The sequence below is a fragment of the Phalacrocorax carbo genome, chromosome 2 (genome assembly GCF_963921805.1).
Source record: "Phalacrocorax carbo chromosome 2, bPhaCar2.1, whole genome shotgun sequence".
In the NCBI taxonomy this organism is placed as follows: Eukaryota; Metazoa; Chordata; class Aves; order Suliformes; family Phalacrocoracidae; genus Phalacrocorax; species Phalacrocorax carbo.
The window spans coordinates 22,489,219-22,504,332 of NC_087514.1; the positions used below are offsets into that span (position 1 = coordinate 22,489,219).

General features: G+C 34.6%; 1 protein-coding gene across 1 annotated transcript in view; it reads right to left on the reverse strand.

Annotated features, from left to right (window-relative positions):
• Window positions 1–15,114, reverse strand: part of RIMS2 (regulating synaptic membrane exocytosis 2) — a 339,727-nt gene that overhangs the window by 191,003 nt on the left and 133,610 nt on the right. The window contains exons 9-11 of the mRNA XM_064442256.1: window positions 13,840–13,970; window positions 10,854–11,025; window positions 10,149–10,302 (exon numbers count right to left, since the gene is read on the reverse strand). Coding sequence (XP_064298326.1) covers window positions 10,149–10,302; window positions 10,854–11,025; window positions 13,840–13,970 — 457 coding nt within the window. The remainder of the gene's footprint in view (window positions 1–10,148; window positions 10,303–10,853; window positions 11,026–13,839; window positions 13,971–15,114) is intronic.

Here is a 15,114-nt window from a genome sequence, read left to right on the forward strand (position 1 = left end):
CCTAATCCACATATGCACAAGTCCACAGTCACCACAGCGAACATGGTCTCTTCCCATGTGAAAATATCGTAAAACGTGAGAAAAATGTGGGGTTATTTCAGGAGAGAATAGAACAGAAGAAATATTCAGACTAAAGGCAGACGTAGTGAAAACTGGGCTTTATTAGTACTGCTCTTAGGAAACATCCTGTAGGGCTTTTGTTTCTCTCCAACATGGTATTGGATCTACTTTCTTTACAACATGTGTTTTATTTTTTAAACATAACTTAAAGATAATTAGATGGCCAATTCTCAAAGAGATTCCCATAATTAAAACTGCAGGAACTGCAAAAAGTCCTCATGAAATGCACTACAAAATTTAAGCTTGTAAAAACTGTACATTATAAATTTATTTATATTTAATTAAGGCAAACTCCTCAGATATAGCAACTGGATTTGTAACTGGGGAGTTAAATCCGTATGAAGCTGTAAAAATATGTTATCAGTATAAATACTGATTTTGCCAGTGCTTTGCTTACCCCATGTCTGTATTCTAAAAATACTTACACCAGTTCTCAAACAGCTGTAATGCAACAGTGTTCCTTTTAATACAGCTTAAGCAAAATAGCATTTTCCTAGTGTCATTAATAAAGCTCACTACAGTTTACCTACCAAAGCTCTACCTAAAATAAAGGCAGGCAAAGCAAGTATAGTGGTACAATACCGCTCCAATATCAATTCTGAGATGTTAAGAATAGAGAAAGAAAGCCAACAAGAGACCTATGACTGAACAGCAGACAAGAAAAGCCAAGGAACATTTAAGCAGTTTAGCATCTGCACAATAGGTAGCAAAAGCGCACCAATAAAGTATCAAATTAAATTTTGCGTGTATATGGAAGCAACAAGCATTTCTGGCATGCTGAAAATTTACCTGAATTATATGAATATAAGCCTTTATCTGGAAAACAAATATTGAAATGAAGTAGTGTCAGGAAAAATACATGAATCAATACATGTAACAGGGATGGTTAGAACCTTAAACTTCATTCTAATTGCTTCTGGAGACTGAAGAATTTGATATTGTAGGACACATTCATTCAAAACAATAAAACTCAAGCAGCTAGGAGAAATTAAACCACAAAAATGCCAATCACTTGTGGATCAACATTTATACTCAGTAGTCACAGAGGACTAGTAGAGCTATTACAGTCATTTCCAATTCTGAAATACAACTGCACATTTACTATAAGCAAGTGTTTAAATTTTTAAGGGCAAAACATATATTCAGCTAGGCATATGATACAAGCTGCTACCCTTAAAGTTACTGCACACTGCTGTTGGCACCTCAGCAGGAAGTTACTACCAGAACTTCCCTGAGATGTAGCTATGAATCCTACTTTAAATTTAACAGACTCAGAAGTGGTGTTTCAGCCAATCTTCTGTCCCCAGCTAGATCTTGATTTGGTAAATAAGGACATGCATTAATACCTTATCTACATATCATTGTTACCAGTGAATTTAAGAGTCCTTATGTGAGCACAATGATTAAATACTTCCAATATCTGATTTATTGTTTGCATTCCTTAGGTTTATGTATTTTAACTTTCCATACAACCATATCAGTTTTTCTAAACTTGACAATATAATAGTATGCAAACATCTAGACAATTATGGAAAAGTGAAACACTACTTTGCGTTTGCAGGTTTTGTAGGTGTGACTTCAATAAGGTAATATGAAGAAGTCAGAGTAGCATGAATAGTGTCTTGCCATTAGCAAGACATCATGAATGTTTTCATTCTTTACAGTTGAACAGGTCACAGACATCACCTTATATATTAAAATGTGACAGTCTGTGAGTAAATTATGCACCTCAGATGACAAAATATGACAGTGTTAGAGGAAAAATGAAAATTTCAGTTTCTTGCCTGTTAAGAATTCACTTGATGACTAGGTCCCTTCTGGCAAGTCACACTTTTTCTGACTATTTTAATGCGTAGACCATATCACTAAATCATCTACTGCTTATAATTTCTAAACCTCTCTGTTTTCAAATTGGTTTTCTTAATAAACATAATTAATTTTTATGGCACAGCTCCAGAATTCCATTAGGATACATAATTTCAAAGGAATAATAGGGGGGGTTTTCAGCATCATTTACAAACTTTTAGATGTGAGCTTTAGTGGATAACCTCTCTAATATTTGTATTCCTTGGTACTAATCTCTTCTAGTTATTAATTTCATGAAAGACTGACTCTACTTTGTCTATAAAATTATGAAAAACAGAGTATGGGGAAGTTTTCTAGTTTACTCCAGCAACATCAGAAAGTCACCAGAGGTTCCAGAGTACCATAAAAAAAAATTCTTTTTTTAAAAATCAATTAACACAGTCTAGAAATAATTTATATGATTAAAAAGTTATGGGTTTTCTGAATTTAACTTCTGGAAAGAACTGTAAAAGGGTAGAGCTTCTTGAAGAGCACAAGAATATAAAAATACTGAGACGATGATGGAAGTGACGACTAAGGAAGCCATGTTTGTTTCTGTACGGTTATAACACTGAAAGTAAAAATTCAGAATAGTATTAAACCCATCTGAAAACTTCATCAGAACCATCACACTGCTATATGATAGTTTATTATGCTTCAACAATTGAAAAAAAAAATTCACACTATCTTTAGCCAGGAAAGGAAGCTACTGTATGGACCTTTAAGTTTTAGAATCTTGTTAAAGGTCACCTGACTTGCTATTTATCGACTCCCTATCAAGGTTACTTTACCCTATCCACTGAGTTATTTCAACAAAGAACATCGCTTTTCTGTCATCTTTACATGACATAAGAGTAGTTTGATAACATGATTCTATCAAGTAACTAGGGCAAGAGCATTAGAAATAATCAAATTCCTTTAAACTGATTCAAAACAGGATTTTAAGTATTTTTGTAGTTTAATTAAAATGTAATAAAGTTTATTCTAAAATTTTCAACCAGCACAGAATTAACATTTTAAAGAACTTTCTTTTATTAGGGAAAAGAAAAATATTGTTATAGTTTAAGGCCTTTTCAGACACCCCTGTATCATGTTAAATACCTTTTAATTAAAGTATTTAATAAACCATAGATGTACAATAAATATAATAAATAAATCATAGGTGTATAATAAATACAATATTGGTATATATATCCATATTCTATGAACAAAACATCAATGCATGCAAACAAAGATAACATGCCCAAGGCCTATGCTCGATAAAAGAAAGAGAAAAATCAAGGAAGAAGCATGAAAGAGAAAAATAAGAGTTATTCTTGCTCTCTAGGGTAACATTCTTAGAATATATTCATCATTCACAGTCTGTGCCACTGACCATAAAATGCTCCATATTATAATTTGAAAAAAGGTCACTGATGCATGTTTCCATTAAGTACAACTCACTTATCCTAGTAGTGAACACCATTACTCTAATTCCCTCAAGTAAGATTCAGTGACATTGATTTAAAATTATCATACTGACTTACCATATTCACTACAAACTAAAAGAAAATTGCTGAGATGGCAAGATCCTCTTTCTGCAGTAAAATGAGTCTCTACAGAGTTCCAAGGAAGTCAATGGCTTTTACTGGGAGACTGAGGTTTGAAATGCAGTGCTCAGATTTCATAGGGTTTCAGATACATTATAATTATTATAATTATTATTAAACATTAATTATTTTGGTAACATCAAGTGTATTGCTTAATGTTCTACAATATAGACTTGAAAATTTTAACACTTAAGTAATGGAAGAGAGGGCTTGAATTAACAGTTATAACATTCAACTCATCTTTGATTTGATGGTATAGCCACAGAACTCTAAAACAAGCCCCGCAGCACCCAGAAATGACAAGTCCATCTAAAATGTTTTTCAAAAATTAATAAGCAATGGGGCCCTTTATTTGAAAATTCAGTCCACCAGTTTGGTTTTTCTAGTCAGATGTAATATTTAGCACGTTGAAGTCTCAGCATTGCCCCAGAAAATATAGTCTGACTTGGGAAAATGTACAAAGCTCACATAAGATGACAAAAACTTTCCATGTGATTCAAAACATTTTGTTTATGCATTATAGAATTTTTTATGAAATAATAAATAAAATGCAGACAGGAATGTTATATATAGGTTTTTTTGCACACTATATGTGGATTTTTTTGTAGAACATAACTATACTCAATTTTTGTTCCCATAGTTTAAATATTCATTATTATAATTTCTCTCCCTTAAGATATTTTTTATATGCCCTAAGAATCATGAAACTCCAGTGAATGGAGTCATCAATGACTTTAATTCTAAAGGTAATGAAAGTCAAATTCTCTTTAAAAGAAAGCTACTTCACAGACTATTTATTTACAATTATTCTGATCCTGACTGATTTTTGTGGTGTTCAGTTATTGAAAAAATACAATTTGATCCACGACTTTGGACTTCTATATGTTGATTTCCAAACATTGTCATTTCTAAAGTCTCTTAGACCTTGTTTTCAGCTGAGTTTATCTCACATAGATTTACTACTTTTCCCTTAGTGAGGATGCCCAAAATATAAAATTTCACTTTTCTTTTTTCAAACCATATTGCTCATTCTCATGGCAATTAAAAGCTGTCCTTCTACTGCTGTACATACGCATGCTGTAATTAGACACCTGAAAATATCTGGGTTTACCATTATTTTCACATTTCTTCCCTTGTGTTGGCATTTAGCTGTTATCTACACTGTACACCCACTCTCTGTAGTCTGCTGATCAATAATTCGACAGCTTGGTTTTAAAGCTGCAAAATCTGACTTAGAAAAATAGTGTTGGTTACCTTTTAATCCTAAGTAATGAGAAAATTCTTAAAATACTTGGAGTAAACCAAAACCTGCTTCTAAAACAAATTTGGAGTCAATACAGAACTAAAAACAATTGCTGTTCTTCAAAATACACAATAACCCAGTACTCTTTATCAACTAAACAGTACCAGCTCGCACTGCACAAATGTAGACGTTACATGGACATAACTGTAAAAGATTGAATAAGAATGTCTCAGGTCAAATTTGACCTGGTCTGTTATCTCTATATTCTGGGCTCCATGGAAGGAAAGTAATTTTGGTTTGCAGTTCCATGGTATAAACCCAGCTTGATTTCTGTATCAGTCCTAAATGAATAGTAATACTAACAATAACTTCCATCCCATTGGTCCTAACAACTATGGACACAACATTCAAACCACGTTCAGTTTTCAATCCAATCTGTAGTAAACCTCTTACCTAATATGAGATGGAACAATAATACTGTGGCCTAGCCAGCAAAAGGAATTCTCAAATCTTTTTTGAAATAATCTTTAATTTTCTGTTTACAATCTCTTTTCAGAGGCAATATAAGAAGAACTCCAGTTTGCCTTTAATTCTAGTTAATGCAGCCTGGAATTCTTAATGTAAGGCTGATTTTATGTCAAATGTTAGTGAAAATGAAGCCATTTATAAAATTCACTTCAAAAGTTCAGCATATCAAGTAAAATAGACCTACTCATTACCTCACATTCAACATAAGAAAAAGCTTAAAATATACTCGTTGGATGAAAACCAGTTTATGAAAATACAGAATATAATTAGCTGAAAGACCTACTAGGTCATAATTCTATATTAGTTCCAGTTTCTAAGTAGAAGTCTTTCAGAAAATACTAAGGAAAAAGCATGGTAATGATCCTTCATCACTAGGAAGTTAATGGATTGTATGGATCACACAGCTGGGCAAGAGAAGGTGGACAGCTGGCTTAGATCAGTCTGGACCACAGCATAATGCCCACTCAAATATTGAGATAAATGTATGTAGAAACTAAGCTATTGCCTCTGAAACCTTGTTCCTAAAAAACCAGCATATGAGGCTCTGTGGGAAGCTTGCACTTTGTGACTGGCTATCTATAAATACAGGAGTTCAGTCTTCAGGGTTGACAGTCTGCTTTTCGTTAGGAATGCTATAATTCAATGATATTAAAAAGAGAATAGAAGTAAGTGGTAAGTGTAGGTGGTTCTTTTAAACTACCTTCAGAGAATACCACTGTATTGTCTTCAGATGTATGTATTTATAGCAACTTGGCAATCATGAAGGTAAAGCTTAGATATGTAGATACGCATTTATACAAACAACCAACCTTGCAATTCAAAAGCTCTCTCATGTTATTTCCCACACTAACAATTTTTGGGGGCATGCAGTAAAGTACTTCATATTGTACTCACTAATTCTATACATAGAGGCATAACAGAAATGAACAAAAGGTGGGAGGACTGAACTGCTCAGAATTTGCAGCCCCAGAAGTCAAAATCAGCCTATTGTGTAACAGCACAGTAAGTCTTCTAATATGTGCTTTGAAAAAGACAGACAAACTTGCTAGACATGCCTTGTCTTCACTCTGGAGAATTTTTTCATGTTGTCATAATGTGCCACTGGATAACACCATCTCTTTCATCATATACAACAGTTGTTATTGAGGGATACAGAAAGAGCTTCAGGCACAAGAAACTAAGACACTAAGTTTTACTTAATATTCTTTTGAAACCTCAAAAAATAAGTAAAACAACCAGACTTTCCTATGTTATTATAAATATTAATAATATTTTAATATTATTGATAACATAATTAAAATAAATTTCAATATTATAAGTTATAAATTTATTTATAGGTCTATTATTTATTCTTATTTATATTATTAATATTATTAAAGTGAACTTTAATATTTAATAATATTGTTATATTATGCTGTTTATATTATAAATATTTTACTTACTGAAGCAAACAGTCATAAGATGTGCTGTCTGCCCTTCACCAGTCCCCTGGTGATGATGTTTAGGTTGGGAAGGGATTTTTGGAGGTCATCTGGTACAACACCTGTTTCAGTCTTGGCCAGCTTACATTGCATTGCTTACAGTCTTGTCCAGTTGAGTTCTGGATATGTCCAATAGGATATTCCACCTCCTCTTTGGACACCAAGGAATACTTTTATTTACATACTTTTATTTCCATTTCAGAGGTGTGACACCAATTAAAAGAAAATTGGTTTTTTTAATTGCTAAATGGATTCTGCTACCATTGCAGAACTCTGGCCAGATGCTAAAATTCCATTTGGATGCCTTTCCGGTCCCCAGAAAGGAGAGATTTTAATTCCAAGAGACCTTGTTCTGCACATGTAAAACTATCTGTTTAAACTGAAAATTATTTATGACATACAAGGATTCAAGAAGTGTGTATATTCCCAGGACAAAAGAGAAAATCCTTCTTTACAGATTCTCAAGCTCAGTACGAATGCAAATAGCATAATTTATTGTAGAAGCATGTGAATCTCTAGCAATCACAGTGAACGTCTGACACTGCTTATTTGGCTGAAGTTTTTAGAACCTCATGTTGTCAAAGTACTGCTCTGGGAACATCTTAATTGAAAAGCAGGTCTTCAACACCAAATCTTAGTGTTTCACCAAACCAGAAATTTTGATAAGTCTTGCCCTCTGCATTTCCAGACAGGCATATACGATGGTTCAGTTGAGTACATTAGTATCAGTATTAGTATTTGAGGGAATAGTAGATATACTATTATAGAATCACAGAATCCCAGGTTGGAAGGGACCTCAGGGATCATCTAGTCCAACCTTTCTAGGAAGAGCGCAGTCTAGACAAGATGGCCCAGCACCCTGTACAGCCAAATCTTAAAAGTATCCAACATGGCTGAGTCAGCCACTTCCCTGGGGAGATTATTCCAATGGTTGACTGTCCTCACTGTGAAAAATTTCCCTCTCATGTCCAATAGGAAACTCCCCAAGAGCAACTTGTGTCCTTTCCCCCTTGTCCTCTCCATGGGACTCCGTGTAAAAAAGGAGTCTCCATCTTCTTTGTAGCTACCCCTGAAGTACTGGTACATGGTGATGAGATCCCCTCTGAGCCTCCTTTTCTCAAGGCTGAACAAACTCAGCTCTCCCAGCCTATCCTCATATGGCAGCTTCCCAGTCCTGTGATCATCTTGGTGGCCCTTCTCTGGACCCCTCCCAGCCTGTCCACATCCTTTTTGTATAGCGGGGACCAGAACTGTACACAGTACTCCAGGTGTGGCCTGACAGTTGCTGCTTAGAGTGGGATAATGACTTGTCCCAGTACTGAGAAATCCAGGATCTAGAAATTCTGGGGAATGCAACAGCTTCCTGCCTCTCTAGCCCATAGCCACAGTAACCATTCCAGCTGACGGTACGATTGGCACTCCTGCCACATGCTTCCCCAGCCATGGAGTGTGTGGTAGCAGCCGGTACAGCTGGTGCTGTTGTGTTTCTGAGGAATCCTCACTGTGGTACCATGTCACCTGATGTGTTCTTTCCTGCCCAAGGCATATCCACAGCAGTGGATGGCTCAAACCTTTCTGTGGTATGTGCAAGCCTTGGGCTCAGCTTGAACTCTAATGAAAGCAAGTCCTGCAGCACATGCTTTCCCTGTATGCCAGCTGGTGTGTCCCAGATAAGCATAGCTGCTATGCCAGCGTTTGGAGGGGGTGGGAGTGTATAAAACAGCGGGGACCCATGCCACTGAGGTCACTGAACTTCCAATTGAATTTAAATTAGGCTATTATTGAAATACTAATTGTATTAGTACTAGTATTAGTATTAGCACTAGCATTGGTATTAGTATTGAAAAAAAAAATTATTGACTTTCAAATTTGAGTCAGTATCATTGAGCAGATCTTTAGTCAAGTATTACAACAATCTTTTCCAAAATAAAGCAGTTACTGTTTTATTCATTCTTCATGGCAATTATTTATTGCACAAAGAGGAATTACTATAAACAAACAGGGCTTATTTGCAGGACTGAATATTTCCTGAAAACCAGAATTTCACTAACTTTACACAAAAACAGATACTGAAATATCCAGCTGGTCTGTGAAAGCAATTTTACATGGAAGATTTAGCTTTCTAAAATGTGTTACAAGATGGCAGAAAATATAAAAGAAAAATAATTTTAAAACTTTACTTAAACAACAGTCATGGTACTTGAGAAGACTGAAGAGGACTGAATTGAAACAGAACTCCCTACCTGTTAACTATCATTTCTTTTCTCCTTTTGGGGTTAAGTACAATCTTACAGCTTGAAGGCTATGCACTATAACTCTCTGTTAATGTATCTATGTCAGAATATTATGATATGGAGCATTTTAATCCTTCTCACCATCCAGTGCACAGACACATATACTGTCAACTACTTGAAATACTTTTATACAGGGGATTAATTATTTAATAGAGAATCCACATAGATCATATGAAATATCCAAGCTAGTTTCGTGGCTAGACACACATGTTTCTGTGAGTTTTTGTGTAATAAATGCACACATACTCACATAAAATGACTCAAAAAACCCCCAAAGAATTCTTAGAAATACTTTTTGGTTTGTTAGGGGGGTTTTTTGAGTTTTTTACATCAATGTGAACTGGTATTTTATAAAATTAATTCAGTGAAGGATAGCTTTAAATCACTGACAGTACTGAGCAGTTAAATTAGAGAAACAATGAAGTATTAAGGGAACAGATTTTCACCCTTTACTGTCCTATTCTTATGTATCTATTTTTATTAGCATATTGTATATATTCTATTTTCAAAATATCTGCTGATACCATCAGACTGCTGTGGATCAAGTATATGAAACTCTACAAAACATACTTTTAAGAGAAATTCCATTTGTGAATGTAACTGCATAAAGTACCATCAAATCAAGGCAACAGACCACTGTATTAATTTAGCTACATATGATGTTATATACAGTTCACTTTCTTTTTAAGAAGTATGAGCTAAAGAGAAAGGTACTGCACATTCGCTTTTGGTTAAACAATGAAATGATAAACATACTATAGAAGATAGGATTTCAAGATAAAAACAGCACATTGCAAAAGACCAAGATAATTTCCTCAAGCTCAGGATCTCGACTAGGTAGTCTCATAAGAAAAAAATGGTGTATTGCACAGTGTTCAGTATTACCACTTATAGCACATCAGACTGTCATCAGTAATCAAAAATGACCTAATTCATAACAGCTACAAATGAAGACATAAATTCTGTCAGCTTCCCATCTACAAGAATTTAATATACTTTACACATTCATTGCAATGAACTATACGCGGTGTGTAAAGTAACAACCTACTTTGTAACCTCCGTGTGGGACTCTCGCCATGGAGCTGTCTGCGTGGCAAATATGGTGAGGGATGGGGAAGTGGCAATGACGAGACATCATGTGTTTGAAGTTTGTACCAGTGAGGTTCATCGTCTAGTAATGCTGTCTCTAACTCAATAAGAATCTAAAAAAGAAAAAATGGTTAAAAGTAGGAAAGCATTACATAACAGAATATTTCAAAATAGGTATGTTCATAAATGTTATTCTATTATTCTCTTATTGTTAAGGTCTTTGAAGTTTTATAAAAATCTTGCATTTAATAGGAAAGGAGTTCCTGTGTCTTTTACAACACTAAATATACAAAAACTTTTCACAGAACCTTTATTACCTTATGACAACCTTTACAGCATTCAAATATCTTGTAGCAAGTTAGTCAGCAACATTCCAACACTTTTGTAAAATACAACTATGGATAGTACGGATTTTAATGAACAATTCTAAAAGAAATTGAGAAACCATGTCCACAATGTTACTAAATCAGAACACAGAAAGAATCTCATATAAGTACTACGTGCAAGATCACTATTTGTTTATTACTAAGTGAAATAAGGACAAATACAACAATTTTAAAAAGTTTTGCTTTGCTACATTTAATAATTTTTTTCAAATATACTGTATCTAGACATAAATATGTAAGCAACTGTATTTCTATTATAACTACCAATAATTGTATACCTCTCCTAAAAATTCACTTTCTTCCTCTCGAACTCGTGCTTGGTCCCAAAGAGTAATTTCTAACATTCGTTCTCTAAACTCTCTCCGATGAACTGGAGAATAAATGAATGTCTGATTCCACTTAGGCTCCAATGTTTTCTTTACTGTTTTTGTTCTTCTTTTATTTTTATCACTGCAAAAAACAATTAAATATTAAAAATGTTCAAAAGACCATTATACTGTAAGAAGTATATCATGGTAAGTAGGAACTCTTAAATCAGCAGTACATTTTGTAGTATTGTGGGCACTATAATCTACATCAGGATTAGTCCTTTATGATAAAATAAAACTCAGTGCATATATTGAAGATAATTCATAACTTCATATAAAAAATAAAGTTAGGTGATTTCCAGTTCATGTGCCAATTCCCATTTTAAGAAATTCCCTGAAAAACAGAAATATTTTCATATTGTTTTGGAAATAGCATTTTTTTAAAGCAAAATATGCTTCTGTGAATAGGATTTCCAAGAGGCAAAGTCTGACAGTAGAACATGTATGCAGACAACATTGGGCATGGAAAACTCTGCATTTCAGATGAACAAGCCAGCTGGTTCACTCAAGCTTCCAGTCCTCCAGTGGCTGCTCTTAAACTGCAGAGCAGGAGAGAGCGGCTGGCCCACATGAAGGTCAGGGAGGTGCAGGTGGTGTGGGGCCTCCTTTGCAGGGTTTTCCTAAGGGCTCCACAGCTGGGAAACCAGAAGCCCTGACAATGAGTTACATGTCTTTTTCTATCAACACCTGAAGGAACAGTGTTCTCAAAAAAAGCTGTTTTGAGAATAGCTCCCAAAATCTTTTGGGTCACCCCAAGGAACCACCCAGGTTGAAGGTTGGCCTCATGTTTCAGAGCCTAGTGGGGTCTCCGTGCAAAGCTACTATGGAACTCATGGCTCTGGCTCCAGGGTGTTGTTGAAAGCAGTGCGTTTTGCAGAATATTTCTGCTTGAAAGAATTAATATTTTCTGATGGAAACAAGTTTTGCTGGAGAGCACCCACGCTGCTTCTACTGAGAATACTGCCAAGAGTTCTCATAACAATGCTTAATTTTAAACCTGCTGATTGCTGCATAATGCAGCTGTGGTACTAATTTATCTGGATTTTTTAATATGGCAATGCAGATAATATCCATTTGCTAATACTTCCAACTGTAATATAGTTATCGTATTTCTGAACTGTTACTTAGAAGCTGGATCAAAATATTAACTAAGAAATAATATTTTTAGACACATTGTTAAAACAAATAATGTAATTATTTATATTATAATAAAGATTTGTTTACCCTTGAGAACTGAAATAAGTTACATTGGACAAGCTTTTCCACTGAAATTTGTTTAATCAAAAAGAGTTCATCTTCATCTAATTAAACGCTTGACTTATTTAAATGTATTTTACCTCTAGCATGTTTTCTTCTACTACGCAATAAATATATTGTTGCTTACTTAGCTTTTACCTCTAAGGAAAGGAAAATGAATCTGCATGTCAGAAAAAAAAAAATGCAATTCAGTAAGACAAATTGCTGATCCTTATATGTGATAGAAAACACATACAATAATTAAAGAAAAAGTTCTAAATACTTCACATAAACAGGAAACAACAGTGTAGTGTAATAAAATCTAATGTTATGTAAATTTTTGTACCTGTATACTTGAAAATACTAAATTAAATATTTTTCTTCTATCTATTTTTAGTTATTACAACTTACATTGTGAAGCATTCTGAACACAGGAATTTTTGGTAGCTTTATTTATCTTGAAAAAGCAGATATTTTAAGCAGACCTGATTCCCAATTTATCACAGCTTCAGTATCTCCAAACACACTACAGCAATTTGAATAAACTAAGAATCTAGTCTAGCAGTTCAAATATTGGAGAGCTCAAGACAATCCATCCAAAAACTATTTTTCATCAATGATACAGCAAATTATGTGGTCACAGAAAATTTTCTTGTCAATATATGGTATATAATGAAACTGAAAAAGCAGAGTCTTCCAAATTTGTGAATAGCTAGAATTCCTGCTGAAGTCAAATGGTACTGGAGATAGTTAAGAACTTCCCACTTTAGCTACTAGAAAAAGCAAAAGATGTAGAAATATAAACTGTAAAGTAACATCTTATTCTACAGATTTAGCAATCCACTGGTCAATCTTTTATATAGTGAGTCAGGTTAAATCTTTGAATTGTTTGGCTGATAGACTACAAAATAAAGCTAAACATGTCCGCCTACTAACGCAATCTAATGAAATACCAATAAAAAAGATAAACTGGGGAACATATTATCTCCTTTGCTGTTCTTCCCACTACCTAAGTTGAAATGGCAGAAAATCATAGACTAAAAAATGAAAGACCTATTGAAGAATAAGGGTCACAACCACCATTTAATTTTCCCTAAATGGATATATAATGCCAGTCCAGTTTAATAGCAGTCCTGTGCTTTAGGGGAAGTTTTCAAAGTACGTCTGGGAAATCTCAACTGAGTCCCCTTCAGCCTTAACTCTTTTATACAGTGATATGAAATCTATGGGTTTCAGATGCCAAACCTGTTCCTTCTTTGCTGTGTGAATGTGCAGCAAACCAAACTGCTGGACTATCAGACCAGAAATCTGTGAACCTAACTTTGTAGCATTTTCTTTGGACTAGACAGGAATAACTGTCATAGGAAATAAGGTCATTATAAAACACTAACAACATGCTCTGCAAATAACAGACCCCTGTGCAATGGTGTATGCTTACCCTTCCTTTTCGATTTGGTATTTAATAAAATAAACAGTGCAAGTGAGTTTGTGTTAAGCATTCGGACACATTGCTGTTACATAACTTTTTCAATAAAGAAATTCCAAACCGTAAGATTTTTCTGTATGTATGTATTTATAACCACTAAACTCAGCTGTGCATGCTATCTGAGTATCAGAATAATTCTTACTCAAATGTTCCTTGTCTTTGTATTCACCCTACCTTCTGTCTGGAAGAAAGTAAATTTTAACATAAGGATTCCTTGGCCTCCCATCTTCCCTTGAAGGAAGATCCTTTGCTCCCAAAATTGTCACTATTAACTGATGGCCAACCTTGTCATACCACAGTTTTATCTGTAATGAGAAAACATTAATTAGTGAACTCATTTCTACAACAAAGTAGCATATTAATCCTTAAAATTAATTTTGCTCATAAGCTTCTATTTATATTGGTTACTTAAACAGAACATGTCATATTCTACTTTGTATTTATAACAAGGCATAGAGATAAATTAGTACTATAATAGCTTCAGCATGTACCAGGAGTTACTCTTTTTTAAAAACCTTGTACAATAAGTACATTATTTCATACTAATTGTTTTTCATATGGTGCTCTGGTTAGGATTATTTTCTCTTGGCATTGATATTGTATTACTTGCATTACTGATATATGGTATCCATATATATATACATTTCTAAGGAGTTTATGCACAATGAATGAATGAATTTTTCATGTCCTGTTGTGCTGGAAAGACTATGGGATAAGACCATAAATATTTCAAATCTCTAAATGTTTTTCAAGATGCAGAGACTCATACTGAAAACATCTAAGCCCTCCAGAAATTGTAAGAGAGGAAGGCTCAGTAGTCCAACTCTCTTCACAGTCCAACTCAGCAACAACAAGGCAAAACCTGCTATTACTCATCTGTAGAAATTATTATTGATCAGTCTTAGACTTAGTCCTTTTTTACTACAGTCATTAGAAGCTGCTATTTAGCTATTTTAGTTTGAATGCTATAGCTGCAAGTAACTTATTCAAGGAGAGGATAGATCTACTTAAGAGCACTCACTGTGGAAGTGGGGAAATGGTGCAGTTACGACAAAACAAAGCTTTCCAAATAGCCAGGGAGTCATGGTGGTACCACTGCAGTATCATTAACTACAGCTGACAGAGCAGGCTCTCTTCATGGGGAGTTTGCCCGAGACAGAGGACAAACTAGGACATTTAAAGGAAACATTGACCCTGCCTGAACTTAAGGGAATCAAAGAGGATAATGCTCAGCTCCACACCTAATCAAACAGTGCACCTTTAGACATGAATATACCCTAGGTAAGGTAAACATAACCAGGGCAAGGTGCACTTTCTGTGGAGCCTATCTCACATAATTTCAGAGACAGGGTCTCCAACTGCTGTCACAGCTCCTCATCTTCAGCATTTCAGTCACTTAAAGAAAGCTCTTGATCCAGTTTTCCAGACTTTTCACCCACTAACAAGAGG